This window comes from Coturnix japonica, chromosome 17 (assembly GCF_001577835.2).
Source record: "Coturnix japonica isolate 7356 chromosome 17, Coturnix japonica 2.1, whole genome shotgun sequence".
NCBI classification, from domain to species: Eukaryota; Metazoa; Chordata; class Aves; order Galliformes; family Phasianidae; genus Coturnix; species Coturnix japonica.
The window spans coordinates 2,232,620-2,255,067 of NC_029532.1; the positions used below are offsets into that span (position 1 = coordinate 2,232,620).

The following is a 22,448-nucleotide window of genomic DNA, read 5'->3' on the forward strand; positions in this document are numbered from 1 at the left end:
GGCAGCATCTGTTGGGAAGCACAGCGCCGCGGATGTGGTTAGATGCATCACAGCAACTTGTGGAAGCTATTAGTTTGTTTGTTTGTTTGCCTGAAATATGTATTTAGAAAAAGAAACAACAGCGACACGAAATAAAATAACCTTCTGCTAAGTGTCAGACCTTGTGTAAGAAAGGAGGACAAGCAGAGCAGAGAGTGCAGAGTCCTGACCTCCTGCTCCAGTGTTCAGCTCTGCCTCTGTGCTCCACCAGGACTCAGCTGCAGAGGTGGAGAAGTGCTCACAGCATTAACAGCAGCACCTCCTGGTGCTTAGACCAGAGGGAAGCACAACACTACTAGAGCAATGACCAAATGTAACTCGTAATTCTCTTGTATTGGAGTGTTGCTTTGCTTTGTGAGCTCCCCAGAGGTGCAGGTTTTGTTAGTGGTCCAGCATTTTACACTATGCTTTGCCAAAGGATCCCAGGTCATTCCAAAACTGGGGATTGCTGGGCTTCCCACAAGAACACAACCGCATCAGGAGAAGGATGTGGCAGCTCTTCAACAGCAGAAAAGCTCAGAACAAGCTAAAGCTGTAAAGAGAATTTAAGGAGTAGACCCTTATAGGGATACCTCCAAGTTACCCCATTGACACCAATAGGATGCTCTGCCAGGACTAAGCTGGTACCCAGACTTTGCATTTCCCAACAAGGCTGAGTTATTTCTGCTCCACATCCCCCTGGCTGTGCAGGCCTTGCTGCCACGGGCAGGGTGCTGGGATTTATGGCTGATACAGGCACAGGCTGCAGGTTCGTTACTGGATAGAAAAACAACCCGTTTGTCGGCGAATCCATCGAAAGGGAGCCAGAAAGAAAATCAATAGCTGCGTTTGCCTGGGAATTTCTCTTGCAGTGAGATATTGTCACCGCAGGATCCAACAGGTCTGCGAGGAGCTCAGCCAGCTTTATGGCTGCCCAGTGCTAGAGATGGGCACTGCAAGGAGGGTGTGGGTGGGTGTGATGGTGGGGGATGCAGCACTGGGGCTGTTGTCCCCATCCCCATCCCCACGGGGCAGCGGTGGCCGGAGCTCCGCGAGGACCTGCTGCCCTCTGGTGGCACGGAGCAGGACGGCAGGAACCGGGGAGACCCACGAGTAGGGATCACCCCCTTACCACCCTGCCTCCGAATGGCAGAGAGTGTTAGCACCAATGTAAGCCCAGTGTCCAGAGATTCTTCCAGACCACGAAGTTGAACGAGCCTCCCCATGCACAGGGAGGCTGCAAACAGCGATCATGGCAAACAGCCTCACTGCCGGCTCAGCTCTTCCACAGATGGAATTTCTCCATGCTGCAGTTCTCCACCTGTGCTCCCACCAAGCCCAGACATTCCTATCAGATAGTCTGGCTGCTAAATCCCACCTCTAATTACTGCCAGCAGAACACATCAGATGGGAGAAGAGAGGCCAGATAGAAAGGTCAGAGGGATGGGGAGGAGGAGGGAAGAGGCAGGAGGAAAATGACTGATTATATGATTAATGACTTTGCTCATCAGTCCTGTGTGATAGAACCACCCTCCTCTATTTCCAGGCATGAACAGCATAGAGGGATGGATCTGAGCACACACACATGCTGTGAGCAAGTTAAAACCTATAGAGCAAGGAGATGGTGGCAGGAGCTGCATCCAAGCTGGTTCTACCCTTCCTTGTGTTTGGGAAGGGTTACATGACATGACAGCAGGGTGCAGCCCCTCATGGTGGCCCTATAGGCCTTTATGGCATCCTGTAGCCCATCATGATGACCCTATAGGCCTTTATGGCATCCCATAGCCCCTCATGGCGGCCCTATAGGACCTTATGGCATCCTGTAGCCCATCACGGTGGCCCTATAGGCCTTTATGGCAGCCTGTAGCCCATCATGGTGGCCCTATAGGACCTTATGGCATCCTGTAGCCCATCACGGTGGCCCTATAGGCCTTTATGGCGTCCTGTAGCCCCTCATGGTGGCCCTATAGGACCTTATGGCATCCTGTAGCCCCTCATGGTGGCCCGATAGGAACTTATGGCATCCTGCAGCCCCTCATGGTGGCCCTATAGGACCTTATGGCATCCTGTAGCCCATCATGGTGGCCCTATAGGCCTTTATGGCATCCTGTAGCCCCTCATGGTGGCGCCTATGGCCTTTTATGGGCATCCTGTAGCCCCTCTATGGTGCGCCCTATAGGCCTTTATGGCCATCCTGTAGACCCCTCTGGTGGCCCCCCCCCCCCCCACTATAGGCCTTTATGGCATCCTGAGCCCCCTATGGTGCTCCCCATAGACCTTTATGGCATCCTGCAGGCCGCCTCATGGGTGGCACCTGATAGGCCCTGTATGGCATCTGTAGCCCCTCATGGTGCGCCCTATAGGACCGTCGTATGGCATCCTGTAGCCCCCATCATGTGGCCCATATAGGAACTTATATGGCATTACCTCGTAGACCCTCATGGTGCCTAGTAGGCCCTTATGCATCCGCAGCCGCCCCTCATGGTGGCCCTATAGGCCCTTATGCGCATCCTGCTAGCCCCTCCATGCCGTGGTCCTATAGGCCTTATGGCATCCTGTGCCCCTCATGCGTGGCCCTATAAGGCCTTTATGGCAGTCTGCACCGCTCCATGGTTGGCCCTATAGCAGCCCTTATGCGCATCCTGTAGCCCCCTCATGGTGGGCCCTTACAGGACCTTTATGGCATCCTGTAGCCCATCATTTGGTGGCCCTATAGGCCTTTAATGGGGGCCATCCTGTAGCCCCTCATGGTGGCCCTATAGGCCTTTATGGCATCCTGTAGCCCCTCATGGTGGCCCTATAGGCCTTTATGGCATCCTGCAGCCCCTCATGGTGGCCCTATAGGCCTTTAAGGCATCCTGTAACCACTCATGGTGGCCCTATAGGCCTTTAAGGCATCCTGTTGCCCATCATGATGACCCTATAGGCCTTTAAGGCATCCTGTAACCCCTCATGGTGGCCCTATAGGCCCTTATGGCATCCTGCAGCCCCTCATGGTGGCCCTATAGGCCCTTATGGCATCCTGCAGCCCCTCATGGTGGCCCTACAGGCCTTTATGGCCCCTCCCCCCCATTAACCCGCTGTGTGTGCGCAGGCGGCCCTTCAGGACTCCACCTCCCAGCGCTCCGTGCGCCGCGCAGCACCACGTCATCGGCGGCGCTGGGTATGACGGGCAGCGGCTGCGCGGCCCGGGGAGCGGCGAGCAGGTAAAGGGAAGGAGCGGAGCCGGGGCCCCGCCGTGAGTGGCGCCCCCTGCAGGCGGGGCGGGTGGGCGGGCGGTTACACACAGCAACGGGGCCGACCCAGCGGGACCGGGATGGAGCGGGAGGGAGGCGGCGCTCCCAAAGCGCTGCGGGGCCGTGAGCAGGGCCAGGCCTCGGTTCGGCCTCTGGTTCACTGTTTTATGTGTGGGAACAACGGCCCGATGTGGGGTATAACCGAGGGAGGGAGAGCGCTGCGGGGATAACGGCATGGCAGAGATGAGCGCTTGCATGCGGTTGTGCCTATTAAAAGAGCATCACACAAAGCGACCTTCAGACCGAACCTGAGTTAAAAGCAAAGGGAAGCCCATCTAAATGGAAATACGCCTTCTGACCGCAGCTTTTATCTGTAAACCTCGTTGTTGTCCATCCATCAGAGCTGAGGTGCTGCTCAGCAGGAGAGGAGAGGAGAGGAGAGGAGAGGGAAAAGGAAGGGAAAGGGAAAGGAAGGGAAAGGAAGGGAAGGGAAGGAAAAAGGGAAAGGAAAGGAAAGGAAAGGAAAGGAAAGGAAAGGAAAGGAAAGGAAAGGAAAGGGAGGGAAAGGGAAAGTAAAGGAAAAGTAAAAGAAAGGAAAGGAAAAGGAAAAGAAAGAAAAGGAAAGGAAAAGGAAAGGAAGGGAAAGGGAAAGAAAGGGAAAGAGAAAGGGAAAGGAAAGCTGTGTCCCCACTTTGGGGTCAGCACCCAGCCTGGGACCCCACCATTGGAGATCCCACATTGCCCATCCCTGCAACGTGGGGCTAAAAAGACCTCACAGCCGATAAATACAGATCTCCTTTTAATTCCTCCCCCCCCTCTCTCTATGTATGAATATAAAGAACCTCTCTCCGTTCCAGCTGTCTCCTTCCACTCGAGCAAACGCTGAACTGAAATACACTGAACCTTTCTGTCTGAAATGCTCCTGAGGGCAAAGCAGGCGATCGCAGCAGGGAAGCCAAAGTGCTGCGTGCATGCAGCCATTATTGGGAAGAAAGCTTTCTGCTCGCATCCCTCTGTGCCCGGCTCTTCATTTTAAAGACCAACCACTTCCTTCTCCTCCTCTCCCCCTAGAAGAAATGTTTTCTCCCCGTTTCTTTTTTAACGGCTAAGCAATGCGATAGCAGAGGTATTGAAACTCGGTCCGCTGAATAATAACTTAATGATGTGAACCCTGTTCTGTTCCTTTTGAATGGATGGCTGCTTTAGCGAGGGAGCTGCTGGGATCTGCTCCCCGCTGCGCGGGATGTGAGGATGAAGAAACCTGGGCTGAAGTTGAATGGCAACCACGGCGGTACAACAAAACTGAACCAAAACACAGGAATGAAGTCAGTGCTACAAGAGTATAGAATACAGAGAAATTATATGCAATTAAGCTAAGTTCAGGACCTAAGAGAGAACACGTGCAGTCTGTATTATCAAGCATTTGGAGTTGTCTGGTAGCTCTGTTTCTGCTAATACTTGATAGAATGCTGCTGCATCAAGCTGTATTTATTTGCATGATGCAGCATGGCAGAGGTTAATGAAGTACACTGGCTTAAAGACATCGGCGCATGTTTCCACTATAAACAGTCAATCACAGAAGGAGTGGAAACCGACAAATCATTCCTTCTAGGATTACCTCCTGGCAAACACATGAAACCTTGAAAATTTATTTTGGCTTTCTAGAAAAGCAGTTTTAAACCATGAACATTTATTTTGCTCATGTCTGATGTCTTATCTGAATGCAGGTCTCCAGAGGTGATATATTAATGTCCTAAAGCGTTGCACCATCTGGTTCCTCTTTTGATGCGCAACATTTGAACGCTTGGTTTAATCTCTCTGGATTTCAGAGTAAATTATGTAAACTCACAGGCTTGGCAGCAGGAGATGGGCACCATGAGGAGATGATTCAGTCATCAATATATATTGGGCTTCCTTATTGCTGCCATTACACTTCTTTCAGTTCTCCTTATAAATTTTGCAAGCGAATAATTCATTGCACTAGAAGCTGCAGGTTAGTTTTAGGATTTGCCCACTCTGAGATCAGCGATGATAAATCTACCCTTCTCACATGTGGAAAAGCCAACTGGGTTTCTGTTTTCCAGGTCTGGGAGATAAATCAGAAATAAACTGCATGTATATGTAACTGCTGGTGATGACATAAATCACATTTTCTTTTTTTTTTTCTTTCTGGACAGAATTGGAGCACCTTAGAATACATGCGAGTACCAGATTCTGCACTGGGTAAAGCTGCCTGTGGAAAGCCATGGCTTCTGCTCCTCAACTCAACTCGGATGCGCTCCGAGAGGTCCTGGAGTGCCCCATTTGCATGGAGTCCTTTACTGAGGAGCACCTGAGACCCAAGCTCTTACACTGCGGGCACACCATCTGCAAACAGTGCTTGGAGAAGCTCCTAGCAACCAGCATTAATGGGATACGCTGCCCTTTTTGCAGCAAAATCACTCGGATCAAAACCTTAGCTCAGCTGACTGACAATCTTACTGTACTGAAGATCATAGACACCACAGGGCTGGGGGAAGTGGTTGGTCTCCTCATGTGCAAAGTCTGTGGGAGAAGATTGCCAAGACACTTCTGCAAGAGTTGTGGCTTGGTGTTATGTGAGCCGTGCAAGGAGACATCACACGTGCCCCAAGGGCATAATGTCATTGCTATCAAAGAGGCTGCTGAAGAGCGTAGAAGGGAATTTGGGACAAGGCTTGCCAGACTTCGGGAGCTCATGGATGATTTGCAGAAAAGAAAAGCATCTCTGGAGGGTGTTTCGAGTGACCTGCAATCTAGATACAGAGCAGTTCTGCAAGATTACAGCAAAGAAGAACGCAAGATCCAGGAAGAACTGGCCAGGTCACGCAAGTTCTTCACCACCTCTTTGTCTGAAGTGGAGAAGGTAAATAATCAGGTAATGGAGGAACAAGCTTATCTGCTGAACTTAGCAGAAGTGCAGATATTGTCTCGCTGTGATTATTTCCTTGCCAAAATAAAGCAAGGAGATATTGCTCTCTTGGAGGAGGCAGCAGATGAGGAAGAACCAGAACTGACAAACAGTCTCCCAGGGGAGCTGATACTTCACGAGGTTGAACTCCTTAAAGTGAGCCATGTGGGACCACTGCAGATTGGGCAGGTGGTGAAGAAACCCCGGACTGTTAACTTGGAAGAATCACTCATGGAAACTGCAGCATCCTCATCGGCATCATTTAGAGAGCCTGACTTGATGCAACAAGAAGCCAGCTGCACACCAAATTCCTCCCCAGTCAAACCAAGGATGCCCGAAGCAGCTGCAAGCATCCAACAGTGTCACTTCATCAAGAAGATGGGCTCCAAGGGTAGCCTGCCAGGGATGTTCAATCTGCCCGTCAGCCTCTACGTCACTCTCCAAGGAGAGGTGCTTGTGGCGGACCGAGGCAATTTTCGTATCCAGGTTTTCACCCGCAAAGGTTTCCTGAAGGAGATCCGCCGGAGCCCCAGCGGAATCGATAGCTTTGTACTGAGCTTCCTTGGAGCAGACCTGCCTAATTTGACTCCCCTTTCTGTCACCATGAATTGCCACGGCCTCATAGGTGTGACCGACAGCTATGATAACTCCGTCAAGGTGTACACCATGGATGGCCACTGTGTGGCATGTCACAGGAGCCAGCTAAGCAAGCCCTGGGGCATCGCGGCTCTGCCCTCTGGGCAGTTTGTGGTGACTGATGTGGAAGGGGGGAAGCTGTGGTGCTTCACTGTGGACCGTGGCGTGGGGGTGGTGAAGTACACCTGCTTGTGTAGCGCGGTGCGGCCCAAGTTTGTCACTTGTGATGCTGAAGGGACCATATACTTCACTCAGGGGCTGGGGCTCAACTTGGAAAACAGGCAGTACGAACACCACTTAGAAGGAGGCTTTTCTATTGGCTCTGTCGGCCCAGACGGGCAGCTGGGACGCCAGATTAGCCACTTCTTCTCTGAGAACGAGGATTTCAGGTGCATCGCTGGGATGTGCGTAGATGCCAGAGGAGACCTCATCGTTGCTGACAGCAGTCGTAAAGAAATCCTGCATTTTCCTAAAGGAGGTGGCTATAATATCTTAATCCGGGAGGGACTCACCTGCCCGGTTGGTATTGCCATTACTCCCAAAGGGCAGCTGTTGGTGCTGGACTGTTGGGATCATTGCATTAAGATCTACAGTTACCATCTGAGAAGATATTCCACCCCTTAAAGGCATTTCTCTGGTGAAAACCCCTGTCATTAGCAGCAGTTCTTCCAGCCTCACTGCTATCTGACAGGGACCAGTGTCAAACACTGAGAAAACTGCACCACGGCCCAACAGGGATTGGCACGGAGGCCATCACGTTTTCTGTTTGGGAACAAGACAACTAACATGGTGGTGCCCTGCATTTTCTCTTTATGAATCTGCACAGTAGAAAAGAAAAGCAAGAAGGAAGAGATCCTTCTGGAATATTGGTTTTTTGCTAAATGACCAGTCGCTCCTTAACCCTTCTCACCTCCTTATTCTGCATTGACTATGTCTTCATCCACTGTACCTTTCTTTGTGCCATAAACACTGACTGGCTGCCCTAAATCACCTTCCTTTAGGGGACTGGAGAGGCAATCCTCTCCTCGCCATGGTACTCACGAGGAACTCGGTAGCAGTTGTCTGGGCAACTACTACAGAAAGCAATTTCTGATTGCAGCACTGCATAAAATAAAATAGCCCTCTTAAACTGCACGGAGATGGAGCTTACTTTCAAACTGAGGAGCAAGGGGTTTCTCTCTCTGCTTTTCTGCTATTCAGGAGATTGCCCCTGTCGTGCCGTTTGTGAACCGCGTCTGTTCAATGTGAAGTGAGTACAGTGCAATCATGGGAGACCGAGCAGAGCCAGAAAACTGCCCTCTGATGGCAACAGGGTGATTATTACTGCTAAGAATTCTGCTGGGGAGGAGGAGGGTGGGGACTGGAGGAGAAAAAAACAGGGGAAATCTGTTGATATTCAGGATTGTTCTGTTATTAAATGTATCTTGGGAACTGTCTTTGGGAGGTACCTTCATCTGGGGGGGAGGCGGGGGGTAGTAAATTAGATCACACACAACTATATGTTCACCTGCACCTCACTGCCTGCTCTCCAGATCGTCACCCTTACAGTCAGGTTTCCACATGTCTGCACTTTATATCCCACGATGAGGGTTGGGGGGCTGGGGAGGGGGGGAGATTGCTTCATTTTAATCTCTTTTAGCACTCGGAAGCACATCCATTGGTGCGTTGCCTTTTTCTCCTTGCACAGCAAATCACGACATTCCTCAGCTTTTTTTATGGCACCAGCAGGCACCAGAGTTCATGTTCATCACGGCTTTGGGCCAAATGAAGCACAAAACTGCAGCTGTGTGAACCAAGCCCCCACAGCGCTACTCTCCTCACTGATAAATGTGTACCTCAGTGTGGTGCTGCTTGCCTGGAATAGTTTATTGAAGGAAGGATGCATTCAAATAGGGCACAGTGGTAGCATGTTAATCTGCCACAGATAATAGTTACGCTGCAGTGCATTTATTTTGTTGCTATCAACAGCATAGTTGCAAATTTGGGGGCATGGCAGACAATATAAAAGCTGATTTTATGGTGGGCTGCCATGCGACAGCAAATTGTTTGCTGCTTGTCCTACAACATGTATGCAACAGGTGATTCTGTTTATGCTCCTGTATACTTTTCCCTGGTGAAGCAGCAAAGTATAACAGCCTTCAGAGCAGCTGCTGCTGCAGCCCGTTGCAGGGCATTGATGGGGTTTCCAGATGCAGCTCTGGGAGCAGAACCCTTTGGCACAGTTTGGTTTTTCCCTCTCCCTGTTGTGCTCAGCAGCAGCACAGAGCGGGACTGGCACAACAGGATGACCCAGCTGAATGATGGAGCTGCCCATAAGCAGGACAACATCCTGTTCTTCCCACTGTAATGCACTGTAGAAAGGTCGTAGAGAAGAGGATAGGAGCTAAGAGGGGATGATTAACAGGGCAAACGATGGAAGGCACTAAAGGAGCCCAAGGGAATTGAACCCCCCTTCCCTCCTGCACTGCTCTGTGTATTTGCTGAGGCCATCGATATACACACAACTGTTTACATTCCCTGCTTCTCTTTCTGGATGGGAGGGGGCAGTTGCCTGAGGTACGTAACAGCAATGTGGGGAGCTGATCTCATCTTGCATGTGTGTTTTTGGGAGATGACTACTATTACTGGCACCTTCTGCAGTTAATTACACTGTAACTCAAGGCGTTTTTTTCCAGTATTATGGTAATGTCAGTTCCTCTCCTACTGATCTCTTTTAAACATCTCTCCTGTTTCTAAGAACTGCTCCAAGCAGGAAGCTACTGTGGACCTGAATAATTGAAGCAATATTATCTATGATAATATGTACCTCTTGTCATTTTCTGTTCCAATGGAATTTTGTTTTGCAATAAACACCGCACTACCAGCAGGAACGTGTCCTGGTGTGCTTAAAGGGACATAAAAGCTTGTCCAGCAAATGGGCTGAGCTGTTGTTTACCCCGCTCTGTTACTGGGTACACAGCTCAAACAAAGCATCTGTCATCTGCTGCTCGCCCAGACACTCGGGAAGAAGAACACTGCTGTGCCATGCATTGGTGGGACAGAGCAGGGCGAGGGCTGCCTGCCTGTGTTTTGTCTGCAGCTCTTTTGGGCTGGGGTTTCAGGCCAGGAAGGGAGAAAGGAAATCTGTTATCCTTAGCCCTTCCCTTGCCACAACCCTGTTGTGAGGTGACATTGCAGAGCTGTATTTCTTGCTGTGGTGCCCCCAGTGTGATGCTGTGATTGTCTGCCAAATGAGATGAAACGGGGCAATTACAGATTGTGATGAAATAGTTTTGCTTCTGCTCTCTACCTGGAGAAAGAACTTGTCTGGTTGTACGTATGTGTTCGGTTTTTTGAGATGGTGTAATAAAGGAAAAATTGATCCAATTAACAGCGCATTGCAGACGGCTCATTTTGTTATTAAAAACCCTTTGTCTTCTCCCTTTGGTGGCAGGTTGTGTTTTATGGCTGGTGTATGAGCCTCACTAACATAATGGCTGCATCATCCCTTCTGCATTGTCACGGTGGGGAGGACAGATCTGATCTCTTGGTCAGCTCTCATGTAACTTAATCACTGCAACTGATGTAACTTCAACACTGCAACACATCTGTATTGGAATAACGCGTTTACATGGAGCCAAAGGGGAGCAAAGCAGCGCTGTACTCAGCTTTCAGAACCCTCCATGTATCACCAGCACATACAGGCTCTCCCCTGCCATGCAGCACAGCTGCTGATCAGGGAAAAGGCTGTCATTACTCGTGCTCATCTCAGATGATATGGAGCAGCTCTTTAAACAGCAACGAGCTGCCAGTTTATCAGTTACAGCCTATGAATGCTCTAACATTTGTTCTGGGCAGCAGCTGACAGCCATGGTTTCAAATGGGGGATGAGCAGGAGAACGCTTCTTAATCAAAGGGGGCAGAGCTACAAAAGTAAAACTCCAGCCAGATGCTTTGAGTTGTTTCCATTGTATAGCTTAAGTGATTTTTCTGGGTCATTACTCCATGTGAGGATTTTAAGTTATTTCATTTTGCACAACTAATTACTCGCCTGGTAATTCTGGATTACAATCAGCGGTGCATAAGGTCGCTTAGCAGGCTGAGTCACAGCACAGACTTTAGTCTATACTGAATTTCATGGCAACCAGCTAGATTGTTTTTTTTCCTCCTCTGAGCAAAATGTCAAAATCTGAGGGTTTGAAACAAACAGAATCATCTAAACCACAAACTGGGAGAATGTTATAAAGGTAACGGAGCGGTGCTTTGTAGGTGCTTATCTCAAGGATAGGGAAATTCAAAGTGCTTTACTTCTGACCAAGCAGGTGACAAGGGAAGGCCATTATGACCTTTAATAGGTGCAAAGCTCACCTTTTTTCATGCACCTGATTGTGTGTAGGAATTAAAAGCTAAAGGTTCCCATGGGCAGTTCATGGCAGTACCAGACCTGAAGGGGTTCAGGCCATGCAGGGACAGGAGGGACCCACAGGCCCTGCTCTATTCCAGCAGACCCTTAGGCTGCATCCTATGGTTTATGTTTCATGAAGATCTGTGTCTGAACTGCTCAGTTCACAAGAAAGCATGAAATCTGTAACCTCTTACAGGGAAACACATCCAGAGACACATGATAGGAGGGAGATAAGCGAGCAGAGGGTGATGGATGGTCAGGAGGCCTTAGTGAACGTGACAGCATCTGTCAGCACAGCCCCTCCTGCTTTAGAGTGATCAGCTGCCGAGAGCGAGCATCTCTCAGACCTTACACAGCACTGTAACACTTTGGTACTGAAAACCTCTTTATCTCCACCCATGCATGCCCCAATCACACCAGCCCTGCTCCCAGGTCCCTGTGGCATGGGAGAAGTGAGCTCTTCCCAGCTGGAAAACACACATCTCCCATGCTGAGGCTCAGCTCCTCTGCAAGGTGAGATGGAAAAGAGTTGTCATTCAAATGCCTGACAAGACGAGACCCTCTGCATTACGACTGATAACATCTCCATTTTCTCTAAGTGCCAGAGCACTTACAGACATTTGTTCTGCATTTTGTGTATCGTAGTGGGAGCAAGCAAGCTAGAACAGCGCTCAGGAAATCCCACTGGGGCTGTCAGATGGTGCTGCTGGAGCAGCTCTACCCTTTTCCTCACCCAGCTCTGCTTCTCTTCCAGCCAGGGAGCAAGCACGTCTGTGGCACATCTATATTGGTGAACAAAGCAGCCCCCAGCTGAGGTTGCCCAGAGCCCATCCATGGCCATGGGCACCCACAGCTCTGGGCATCAATGCCAAGGCCTCACTGCCCTCTAAGTAAGGCATTTCCTCTGAAATCTAACCAAAATCTCCCTTCCCAGCCTCCTGCCCATCCCCAGACATAGGAAACAGGAAAGCCCTGACACTGTGCAAGCAGTGCTCAGCCTCAGCCAGAGCTCCATTGGTTTGCCCCATTGTAGGCAGACGTGGCCCAATCTTAAACACAACGGGGGATGGTCTGGGTTGTCACATTTGGCCTCAGCTGCCAAATGAAGATGTTCTCACAACTGGTGAGAACTTAATGAGGTACCGTCAGCATTAAGCACTGCTTTCAATGACGGGAAAAACGGATGCAGGCTCCTGTGGCACAGATCGATGTCCAGGTCGATCTTCAGGTCCTTGCTTGGAAGCCCCTCTGCTGAGCCAGAGCACCGCTTGGCTGCACAGTGCCCAAGCAAACAGGCCCTGAAAACAGGATTTTAATTGCTCAGCATGAAATAAAAATTTGGGTTTGCTTTGCTTTGCTCACACAGTTCCTTGAGGAGAGCCTGGGGAAGTGTCTGCGTTTGCCTGTGCAGAGCCTCCCCACCCCTCCTGTTTGCAGCTCCATTGCAGAACAAGGCTCTGCCTCCCAGGAATCCCCACAAACTGCCCCAAATAGGGCAGTGTGGTGCCACCCTCCATGTCCTTGTCCCCATCCCTGTCCCCAGGCTGCTCCCACTGCCCCAGGAGGAAGCTTCCTCCTGGGCTGCTTGAATCCTATCCCCATTTCCACAGGTAGAGCAGTCCACAAATGCTGGCGGCACCTACAATTTGCTTGTCCCAAGAGCACAAACCATCTGCCAGCTCCACAAGAGCTGCATCCCTTTCTCCTCTGAATGTCTGCAGAAATGGATGCCCAGCTGCTAAGCCATGTCACTGCTCGTGTTTTCCATGAGTTCTCAACACACTGATCATGCTCTTTCCTGGCAGCAGCTCCTTCCCAAAGCCCATGAGTTGATTTATGAAGTTGATTACAATATTAAAATAATTCTGTGTGCATGCCACAGCATGCATTCTGATCATATCTGGTGCCATTTCAATTAGCTCAAGCCTCTCCTCTCCCCCTGCTTTGCTCGCTAACAAACTGCACTCACCCCGGCCTTGCTGTTGTATTAATGTGAGATGATATGCACACACACTTGGAGCAGTGCTGGAAGGAGCAGTGGGAGAACAGCAGGACAGGGCTGTTTCTGAGCTGAGAATGCATCCAGAACCATCTAGCTGGGGCTATTTATCCAGATCTTCCCTACAGCATTGCTAAAATGAGGGTAAATCAGGGGAGAAGATGGGGATAAAATCCATCTACCATCACTGGTGAGCTCTGCCTCTTCACTGGGACTTCTCCAGGACAGAGCCCTGGGCTCCTCGTGATGCTCTCATGAGCAGCATCCCTGGTCCATCTGCAAGAGCCCTGAGCATCCTCAGCCTGCTCCTAAGAGCCTTTCCCAGCCATCAAGCAGCCAATTACACAACTTGTCACTCCCACTGTAGCAGTAAGTGGAAGAGATGAACCTCACCAACCCTGCTGGCTTCCAAAGCCCCATGTCACAGATAGAGCCGTGCACAAAGAACAACATCAGTGCCAACACCTACTACCTAAATAACACAGCACAACCAGAGATCAAATACACATGTGCAGAATGGGACCATCCTCCATCCCTCCCTGCATCCTGCAGGGTTTGGAGCAGGGGCTGATCCTTTCCCCATGGATATGTCTGCAGAGGGCTGAGCATGAGCTCATTGCCACATCACAGTGCATCAGTAGCACACCTCCGCAATGCTCCCTCCTGCTAAATGGGGGCATTGCTTTGGCAAACTCCATTTATCACTCTTTAAAAACAAAACAAATGAGTGCAGGATGTTACAAACACGCTTACAGGAGTGCCGCGCTGGGAAGATAGAGGGAAAATGAACCAGAATACACTGCAGGAGCCAGATTGCACTGACCACAGCAGCACACGGGATGGGATGGATGCAATGGAAGAGATGGAAGTGATGGAAGCACCTGTCAGCTCCTGAGCCCTGCAGTGTGCCCTAAGGAGCACTGCAGATATATTCAAGAGGACAACATCAGGAATATCCCGAGCTCCCTGGAGGAGGGAGATGGATTGGCAAATGGAAGGCTACAGCGATAAGGGAGTTTTTATAAACATAACCTAATTGTATTACTTCAAAGTCCTGAAGTTTATTGCCCTGTTTAATGATGTGTCTCGTTATTTATAGTGTAGCACAATGAGTCTGCTATTGATTTAATACACTTCTTTAAAGACTGTCATTGTCACAAGCAATAAAACGAAGCTATTCTCAGACAGCTCAATTATGTCACATCTCCATAAACCCACCCGCACCCCCGGCTCAGGGCTGGGGGTGAACCATGGCAAAGAGCAAAGGAAGCACACGGCGCTCAGGGCATTGCCCTCCTCACCTTTCTGGTATTGGAGCCACAGCTGCTGCTGCACCTTCTTGCTGGGGAAGTGGATGGTGCAGCTGAACTCAGAGCCGTACAGAGCCTCAGCAATGTAGTGGGAGCCGAACTGCTGGATGAAGGAGAGCAGCTCCTCCCGGCTGCTGTCCTTGCTCAGGATCTTCAGGATGTTGGCGAAGCCTGAGGGAGCAGAGCATGGGTTGGATAGGGAAATTGCAGCACACAGCCCCCACAGGGCACAGAGACGTTCCCCCCATGCTCTGCTGTGGTTTGCATCAGCTGCTACAATGCACAACCTGTGGATTAACAGGGCTATGGTAGCTCTGCACCAAGGCAGTGCCTCCTGCAAAGCCATGCAGACAGCTGGGACGTGTCACAGGGCAGTGACACCAGCCTGACTGTTCTGCAGAGCCCACAGATCACAGAGGCACTGCTGGAGAGGGCCCCTATTGCTGCTGTGCTTCAGTGGTGGAAGTGAAAACACACTGCAAGGAAATATGTCGCATCTGTCACCCAAATGAGGTTATCTGCCTGGCTGGTTGATTGAAGGAGAAGGGTGGTGGAAGGAAAAAGCTGGAACAATTCATTGTGAGCTGACCCCAAAGACTTTGCTCAGCTCCAAGGAGGCTGCTTCATTCTGGGGCTGTGCTGGATCTTCTCTTTTTTTTTGGGTTGGGTTTTTTGTTTGGTGTTTGGTTGTGTTTGGGTTTTTTTCCCCATTTAAAAATAGGTTGATTTCTTAAATAAAAAATGCTGTTTTGAAACGAAAAGAAAGCAAAACATTTTCAGGTCACAACAAAACGTTTCAGCATCTCTGAAACAAAACGTGTAGTTATAAAAAAAATGGAAGTGAAATGTTTTGACGGCTGCAGGATCCTCCCGTCTGCCCCTTCCTCGTCTGCCACTCCCTGCACGACGGGACCTGCATTCACAAACAGTTTGGATCCCTGTAAACCATAAGTGAGCTTTTTGTCATGTATGTGGTGGGGTCCTCATCCCTGGAGGTATGTAAGAGGGCTGTAGGTTGCTGATGGGACTCGGGATGGTAGGCTGATGGCTGGACGTGGTGCTGATGATGGACTTTCTAACCCAAATGATTCTATGATTCTCTATCTCCCGTGCATCTCTCTGAGCATCTCTCACCTGAAGAGAGGGTGATGGAGCTGAGCTTCACACGGTACAGGTTGCTCCTGACCCGCCAATGCTGCACCATGGGGTAGCCCATCGCCTCATCATACTTGATGTCTCCTGCAAAGGAACAGTCGGCATTCAGCCCCCACGGCCAACTATGGGGGAATGCTCTTTGGCCAGCAGGGTGGGTTCGTACCAGTGAGGAGCTGGAGGTCAGGCAGGGGCTCAGACAGCACTCCACGGCACTGCTCCTCCACGGGCAGCGGGATGACCAGCAGCCCATCAGCCAGCTGCGGGAAGTCCTTGATGAAGTTGTTCTCCCTGCAGAGAGAAAAAGACAACTGCAAAGCAAGGATGCAGGCTGCGGCTGGGTGGCACGGCCAAGGAACACCTCCAGGTGGGTTCCTGGGAGCAGTCCTAGCAGGGATGGGGTTCCCTTTCTGCCCCATCTGCAGGCTGCGAGGTGATGCTTAACGAGCTCCCCAGGGCTGCAGCTCTTTGCTTCCAGCAGAACTGCTGCCAGCCTGGGGACCTGCCTGCTGCTTCTGGCCTGGATTCCCAATGTGTGCTGTGGGAGGGATGGCAGGCAGCATTGAGAGGAAAGCAGCCTAATTTGCTCACGTCCCACCACGTGCGGCTTCGTGCTGGTCACCCGGCAGTGCTACAGGCACAGCTCTGCTCCAGGGCGAATGAGGACAAAGAAGTCAATGTACAGGCAGATGCCAGAAAAAGCTGAAGAGCGCAGCTTAGGCTGCAAATTCACCATATGTGGGATCTTTCCCAACCTTAGCAGGTGTAACACTGTATAATAGGCCCCTAATGAATTGTTTCTAGAACAACTATAGCAGAGGAATTGTTTGAAATGGTGAGCAGACAGGGCTGCGAGACGAGCCCCCCCCCGGCAAACCCTGCACTTGCGTAGGGAACGCAGGAGGGGAGATGTTCAATATTGATCATAGAGACAGAATATAGGCCAGGATGCTCTGCATCCTCCCAGAGCCGCGACAAAACGAGGAGGTTCCTGCAGAACCAGGTCAGCCCTCAGGCTGGCACTGCCTGCCCTCTCTCTGAGCTGATTTCCTCCCATCAGCTCCAGCTTCGGCTCCCACCAGCCCTATTTCCCCCCTCCTGCACCCATCCACACTCAGGGGATGCTCTGGCATCCTGCTTGGAGGGACATATCCACCTCAATGGGTGCTGGTGTGCTGTGACACTGGTCAAGCACCTCCTGGGTCCTCCCCACTTGCTCTTGGTTGGATGCAGCCAGAACAGCACATAGGGATGTAGGAAGAGAGAAGGGGATGCGTCTCCCCGCCCTGCATCTCAAAGCTTCCAGCACCTGATGAAGTCTCAGGAGCTTCACTTCAGGCACTGCCAGGGAAAAAAGAAAGTGTTTTATTTGTCTGCAGGGAAAAACCTCTTGCTCACACGTGCGCTCACAAATCTCCCATTGATCACACGCGGGATCCCCAGCGGCGGAGCAGTGATTTGCTGTTCTAAGCCCTTTGCTGCCTGAGCAATGCAAATGGGGAACTGCAATCCCAGTGCATTCTCTACGCCTGGGAGAGAAGAGATGCTACGTGTGGGACACAGCTCAGCCCGCAGTGTGACAGCATGACACCCATAAGTGACAACAAGGGGCAGGCAGCTGAGATGTGCTCAGCCCTGTGTGCTGCCTCCAGTGTGCACAGGGAGGAGGGGACACTGGGGACACTGTCCCAGTGGAGACAGGGGCTGTGCTGATGCAGCAGGAGCAGTGCAGGCAGTGCAAGGCCGATCTGTATGCACGGCTGCTGGTCACTGCTGACGCCTCTGCAAGAAGGTATTTACCAAAAAGCCGTGCTCTGCAGCGCTGCTTGCTGTAATGTCATTTGCTTTAACTGCTCTGCAGTCGAAAGGTTGGGGAAAAACAAGGGCCAGGTGCAAGTGGGTCCTGCGCATACAGACGTGGGTGTGCACATGCTCACAGCAGTGTTCAAAGCCTGAATTTCATCAATGCAATGGCACTTTCCTGCATCTCTTCCCTCCCTGACCCAAAGCTCCTTCTCTGCCGGGGTGCAGCTCAGCACCACCGCACACATCCTGCTCTGTGCCACTGCTGTGACCACGCCAGGTGACTGCAGGCACTGCAGACCCACCGTGCTGCCACCTCACCCACTGCACTGGGGAGGGCTGAGGGGGGATCAGCCAAAACCACTCTTTGGCCTCAGTAAGCTGGGCAGTGTGCTGAGGGCCAGCAGCCGGCAGAGGGCTGCAGCTCCTCTTCCTCTCTTTATTAATAACCCTGCGGTTACCGTCACCCTCCAAGCACAAACTGAGAGTTTCTGCACCCACTGGAAGCACTGAGAAGAACCATGGCGCTCTGGGCTCTGTCAGAACCACAGGGGAGGGCTGGAGGTATGGTCGGAGGGATGCAGCAGCCCCGTGCTCATGCACTCTGGGCTCATGGATGCCCACTAAGCCCTGAGTATCCCAGTGGGATCGAGGGAAGAAGCAGCACACCCATCTGCTCCCATGTCCCTGCAGCATCCTCCTGCCTCTCGTCCTGCCTCCAAGACCTCACACCACTACTGCTCAGAACGCACACTGACCCAACACATCACCTCACAGCACTTCTGCAAGGGATGCACTGGGGCAACTGACAGATCCTGGGTCACTGCAGAGAAGTATTTCTCCCTCACTGCCCAAGTCCCCCAAGTACTCAGTCCAGTGTGCTCCCCTGCTGCATCTGTGTCATTCTGACCTTCTGAAACTACATACATGCACTGGGGAATTTGGGGGGGGGAACTGACCTTAAACAACAGCCCCAAGGTCATGCCATAAATCTGTGATGCAGTGCAGAGCTGCAGCTCTACAGCACCGTATCACACAGCCAACGGGAAGCCAGTGGAGCAACCAAGGGCATCCCATGGTGTCCCATGGATCAGCAGAGTCCCTGGGGGCAGTCAGAGCTCTCTGCCTGTCCTAGATGTGGCCACAGCCCCCCAGGTCCCACAGTGACCACATGCTGAGGAGCTGACAGAGGATGCACAGAGCGCATCGTGGTGGATGGGCAAATAAATTCAGGAAGGGGCAAAAGGAAAAAGAAGTTATAAATTAAAATGACCCTGTGAGTGATTAGCTGATGCCCTGAAGCGTGAGATTTAATTACCCTTATCTAAGCCGGCACAGCTACAAATGTTAATCACATTATCATCCAGGGTGGCTGTGTTGAGCACAGCGGCGATGTGAGGACTGTGCTTTCTGCACAGCTCTGCTATGGAAGCTGGGGAGGACGCCCTCCCCTGTAAGAATTTGTTCATCATCTCGCATCCTTCTGGCCTGCAATGGCAAAGGGAGTGTGCAGTGCATCTAAGGCTGCTCAATGCCAGCTCCTGAGTCAGTGTCCCTTCAGAGAAGAGTTCTGCTGGAGCAGCTGTGAGCTTAGCAGAGCCCAGCTTGATCCAGGGATGGTCAGAAAGGGCTCCTTGTAATTGTACAAAGTATGATCTATGGAGTTGCTACGAGACAGACATGAGGGTGCTGTGTTTCCACAGCCACTCTGGGGAAGGTAAGCAGCCCATAAATCTCCCCACATTTCTCCCCAACCTCAGGTACCAGTGATTTATAAACCATGTGCAGTGCTGTCCTTACTGCAAACACAGCTCATGATGCCAGTGGAGCCCCCTCTCCCATTAACATGGGACACAGTGAAGACCAAGGAGGCTTTGCCAGGCCTGGGGGTCTCCTTTAGCTCCCAAACTTGGCCAATGGGGCTGGGGGAGTGCAGACAACTGTCCTCACACTGCCATCCCTCCTGGCCGCACAGTGTGCACAATAACCACCCAACACCACGCACCAGCTGCTTCTCCTCTCAGCACAGGGAGAATTAGCATTTAAATTGAGGTGCTGCAGGGAGGTAAATCATGAAGCACTGGGGATGCAGCACGTTTGTGGCTGCTGGTGGGCACACATGGTGCTCCTCGTCCTTGGGCACAGTGCTGTGCTCAGCATCACGCTCTGCCTCGCAGCATCCCCTCAGAGCCCCAGAACCATCCTCTGCAGAACTGGGACCAGCAAGGACTGTGGGCAAGCACGTGGACACCTAAAGATAGCAACCAACAAATGATGTCCAGATGTGGGGCTTAAGGAAGACAAGAACACTGACATCAGTTCAGAGTAAGCCAAGCCCTGCAGGTGCATTAGTGCTGCTGTTGGACCAAGACATGGATTCTCCACACTACCCGTGCCAAGCAGCATCACATCCCTCCTGCACTGCAAACAGCCACCTGAACCCCATCCTCCTCCAGGTGGCCCCAAACTGTCTGAACACCCATCTGTCCCCTCCTCAGGCCTAGTGACCCCACGATGGGTGACACCACCAAACCAGCAGCAGCGCCCATCACCATCCCACCGCCAGGCACGTAGAAGTGCAGCAGCACATTGCACAGCTCCCTGCTGCCCACCAGCAGCTCCAAACTGCAAATCAACCCCGAGACCCCACAACCAGCACCCACATCTTCACACCCAGCACCACCCGTTTGTCACCTGCTATCATTCCCCCCCTCCCTCCTCCGCCCGCTCTCCCCCTTCGCTCCCCATTACACAGCTATTTATTTATTCCAGCACAACGCATCTCCTGGGGGGTGAGATCTCGCAGCAGGCTGTGGATCTTTTTCCCTCTGGAGCTCCTGTTGGGAACGTGCTGAAACAGTGCAGAGCAGAAACAAATTCGGAAAGTTGCGGTTCCCACAGCAACGCATTGTGCCTATGGAGCAGGCAGAGCGAAGGTCTACAGAGCTGGATTTATGCCTTAATGATGGAGCTGGGGCTGCAAGAGTGTTTCCATGCAAAAAAAAAAGCTCTATGTTGGTTTTTTTTTCACAACTTTGCAAATTATACAGATGATTCCCATCGGGTTTGGAATTTCCAATGCTTAACCTTCGCTCGGAGGTGATTTCCTGCAAGAGGTTTCAGGTAGGGAATAAAGAAGAATAAAGAATAAAGAAGTGTTTGAGTGAGAAGGAGGTGAGGAAAAGTGGACATTGGATTAAAGCAGCAAAGGGGCAGCCTGGCTCTTGCTGCTTGTCCTGTTGCACAGCAGCCCGGTGGCAGGGCATGGAGGTTCCATTGGTGCCACACTAGCCTGACTCAATGGGAACGCCCTGGGGATGTCCAACAGCTGCTGTGGCTGATGAGGAAGGAGCCTGTTTGCAGAGGGCTGATGGGAGGATGCTCTGCTGCTCTGGTTGTCCTCCATGGGATCAGTGGTGGTTCACAGCCTCAAGGCTGACCTTGCTGGCTCCATAGCTCAGCCAGTCGTGGCTCACTGAGATGAGCTGGGTGGGAAGGTGTCATGCAGTCAGACAGACGGACAGATAACCATCCTGCAGCATCATGGGGAGGCAGTGTGCCATGAGCCGGGTGTTTGCATGCCTCACAGCTCCCCTCCCACCGTTTGGTTTGGGCGCTGTTTGCAATCATCTCCCGAGTGTTGCTCAAGCAGCTCCAAGCCTGCTGCTTTCATTAGGCTTATTTGTAACGAGGCAACAAATAACAGAACTCCCACTGACTTCACAGGAGCCAGGACTGCACACTGGGACTTCCCAAGGAGACAGGTGCCCAATAACAGGCAGTGCCTGCAGGATTGGGGTCAGAGCACCCGACAGTCACAGCCCCACACTGCTACAGCCTGCCAGGAACCACACAACTGCCTTCCAAAAAGCCCTTGCCTTTCCAATGTGAATGCAGCCCCAGCTCTCCGCCCAGCGCACACATCCATTTCTATAACAATTGATCTTAAGTATTTTTTTCTCCTAGGCTTCATCATTAACCTTTAAGATGGAGTTAAGGCGTTAAGTGTTTGGAAAGGAATCAGAAGGGCCCCCGGACTTGAGCCAGGATCAGTGCTGAGCCCAGGCTGCACATCCTATCTCTTCGGCTCTCCTTTCGCCCCAGGGTGATTCGGACTGCTCTTGACTACCACGGCGGTATTACAAACCCTAATGAGGTTTGGAAAATAAGAAACCCACTGCAGCGTGGGAGAAACTAATAGAAATTGTTTTGTCTTCTCTCTATTAGTCATTAGAAGCAGAGGAAAAAACAGCCACAGGCAGCGACAGGGCTGTAATATCACCATGCACTGCATATGTTGGCGCTCTGACAAAGGCATTTCAGTGCCGTTCAGTCACCCGTGTTCTCTCCGTGCAACGCCTGCCGTGTGCCAGAGCAGATCCATGTGTGGGGCCAGGCTGGGTGCCCATGGGAACCCTATCACAGTGGGGCAGCCCTGGGTACAGGATGTAGCCCATGACACTGGGTCCACTGTGCTGCTGGCAGGAAGCAGGTATGGCTCAGCTTGGCTCAACTCAGGTATTCTTTGCATTGCCTACAGCCAGGAGCCACAGTGCCAAGGCCACAGTGGGCTGATGTAGACCCTGGGTGGGGAAGCTCCAGTGATGTGCTGGCACTGATGAAGGGTAGAGGTGCAGCTGCAGCAGTGTCCATGGTGTCTCCTGCCCCAGCTATCACAGCTCTAAGTTGTGAGGCTGCCCCACACCCAGGAGCTGCTGTGTCCTGTGTCAGAGTAGGGAAGAGAGGAGTGATTCCTCCCTGCATGCTGTAAGGCTATAAAGCCAGCAAGGACCCCCTGGGACGCACTGCACTCTATGAATCTGAGCTGTTGTTATTGTAAAACCAATCTCCGCCCCATCTCTTAAGAACACAGATTAACTGTGCAATAACACCAGCTATAATTAGCGTCACAAAAGTCAGCAATGGGAAAGCCAACAGGTCAGGGAGGCCATTCCCAGGGCTGCTCCCCACTACCATGTGT

At 51.5% G+C, this 22,448-nt stretch overlaps 2 protein-coding genes across 4 annotated transcripts in view; one reads left to right on the forward strand and one right to left on the reverse strand.

Moving 5' to 3' along the window:
* The window catches only part of ASTN2 (astrotactin 2), a 237,984-nt gene that overhangs the window by 86,875 nt on the left and 128,661 nt on the right, over positions 1–22,448 (reverse strand). For both annotated transcript variants that reach the window (XM_015878749.2, XM_015878748.2), the window contains exons 14-16: positions 15,831–15,955; positions 15,647–15,751; positions 14,504–14,683 (exon numbers count right to left, since the gene is read on the reverse strand). In XM_015878749.2, the coding sequence (XP_015734235.1) occupies positions 14,504–14,683; positions 15,647–15,751; positions 15,831–15,955 (410 nt within the window). The remainder of the gene's footprint in view (positions 1–14,503; positions 14,684–15,646; positions 15,752–15,830; positions 15,956–22,448) is intronic.
* Positions 3,125–10,189, forward strand: TRIM32 (tripartite motif containing 32). 2 transcript variants are annotated; one of them, XM_015878751.2, is made up of 3 exons: positions 3,149–3,224; positions 4,461–4,579; positions 5,432–10,189. In XM_015878751.2, the coding sequence occupies exon 3, from the start codon at positions 5,500–5,502 to the stop codon at positions 7,441–7,443; it is 1,944 nt and encodes a 647-aa protein (XP_015734237.1). In that variant the 5' UTR covers positions 3,149–3,224; positions 4,461–4,579; positions 5,432–5,499; the 3' UTR covers positions 7,444–10,189. The 2 variants fall into 2 exon arrangements, with proteins under 2 accessions (XP_015734236.1, XP_015734237.1); XM_015878750.2 differs by lacking the exon at positions 4,461–4,579 and having other exon boundaries at positions 3,125–3,224.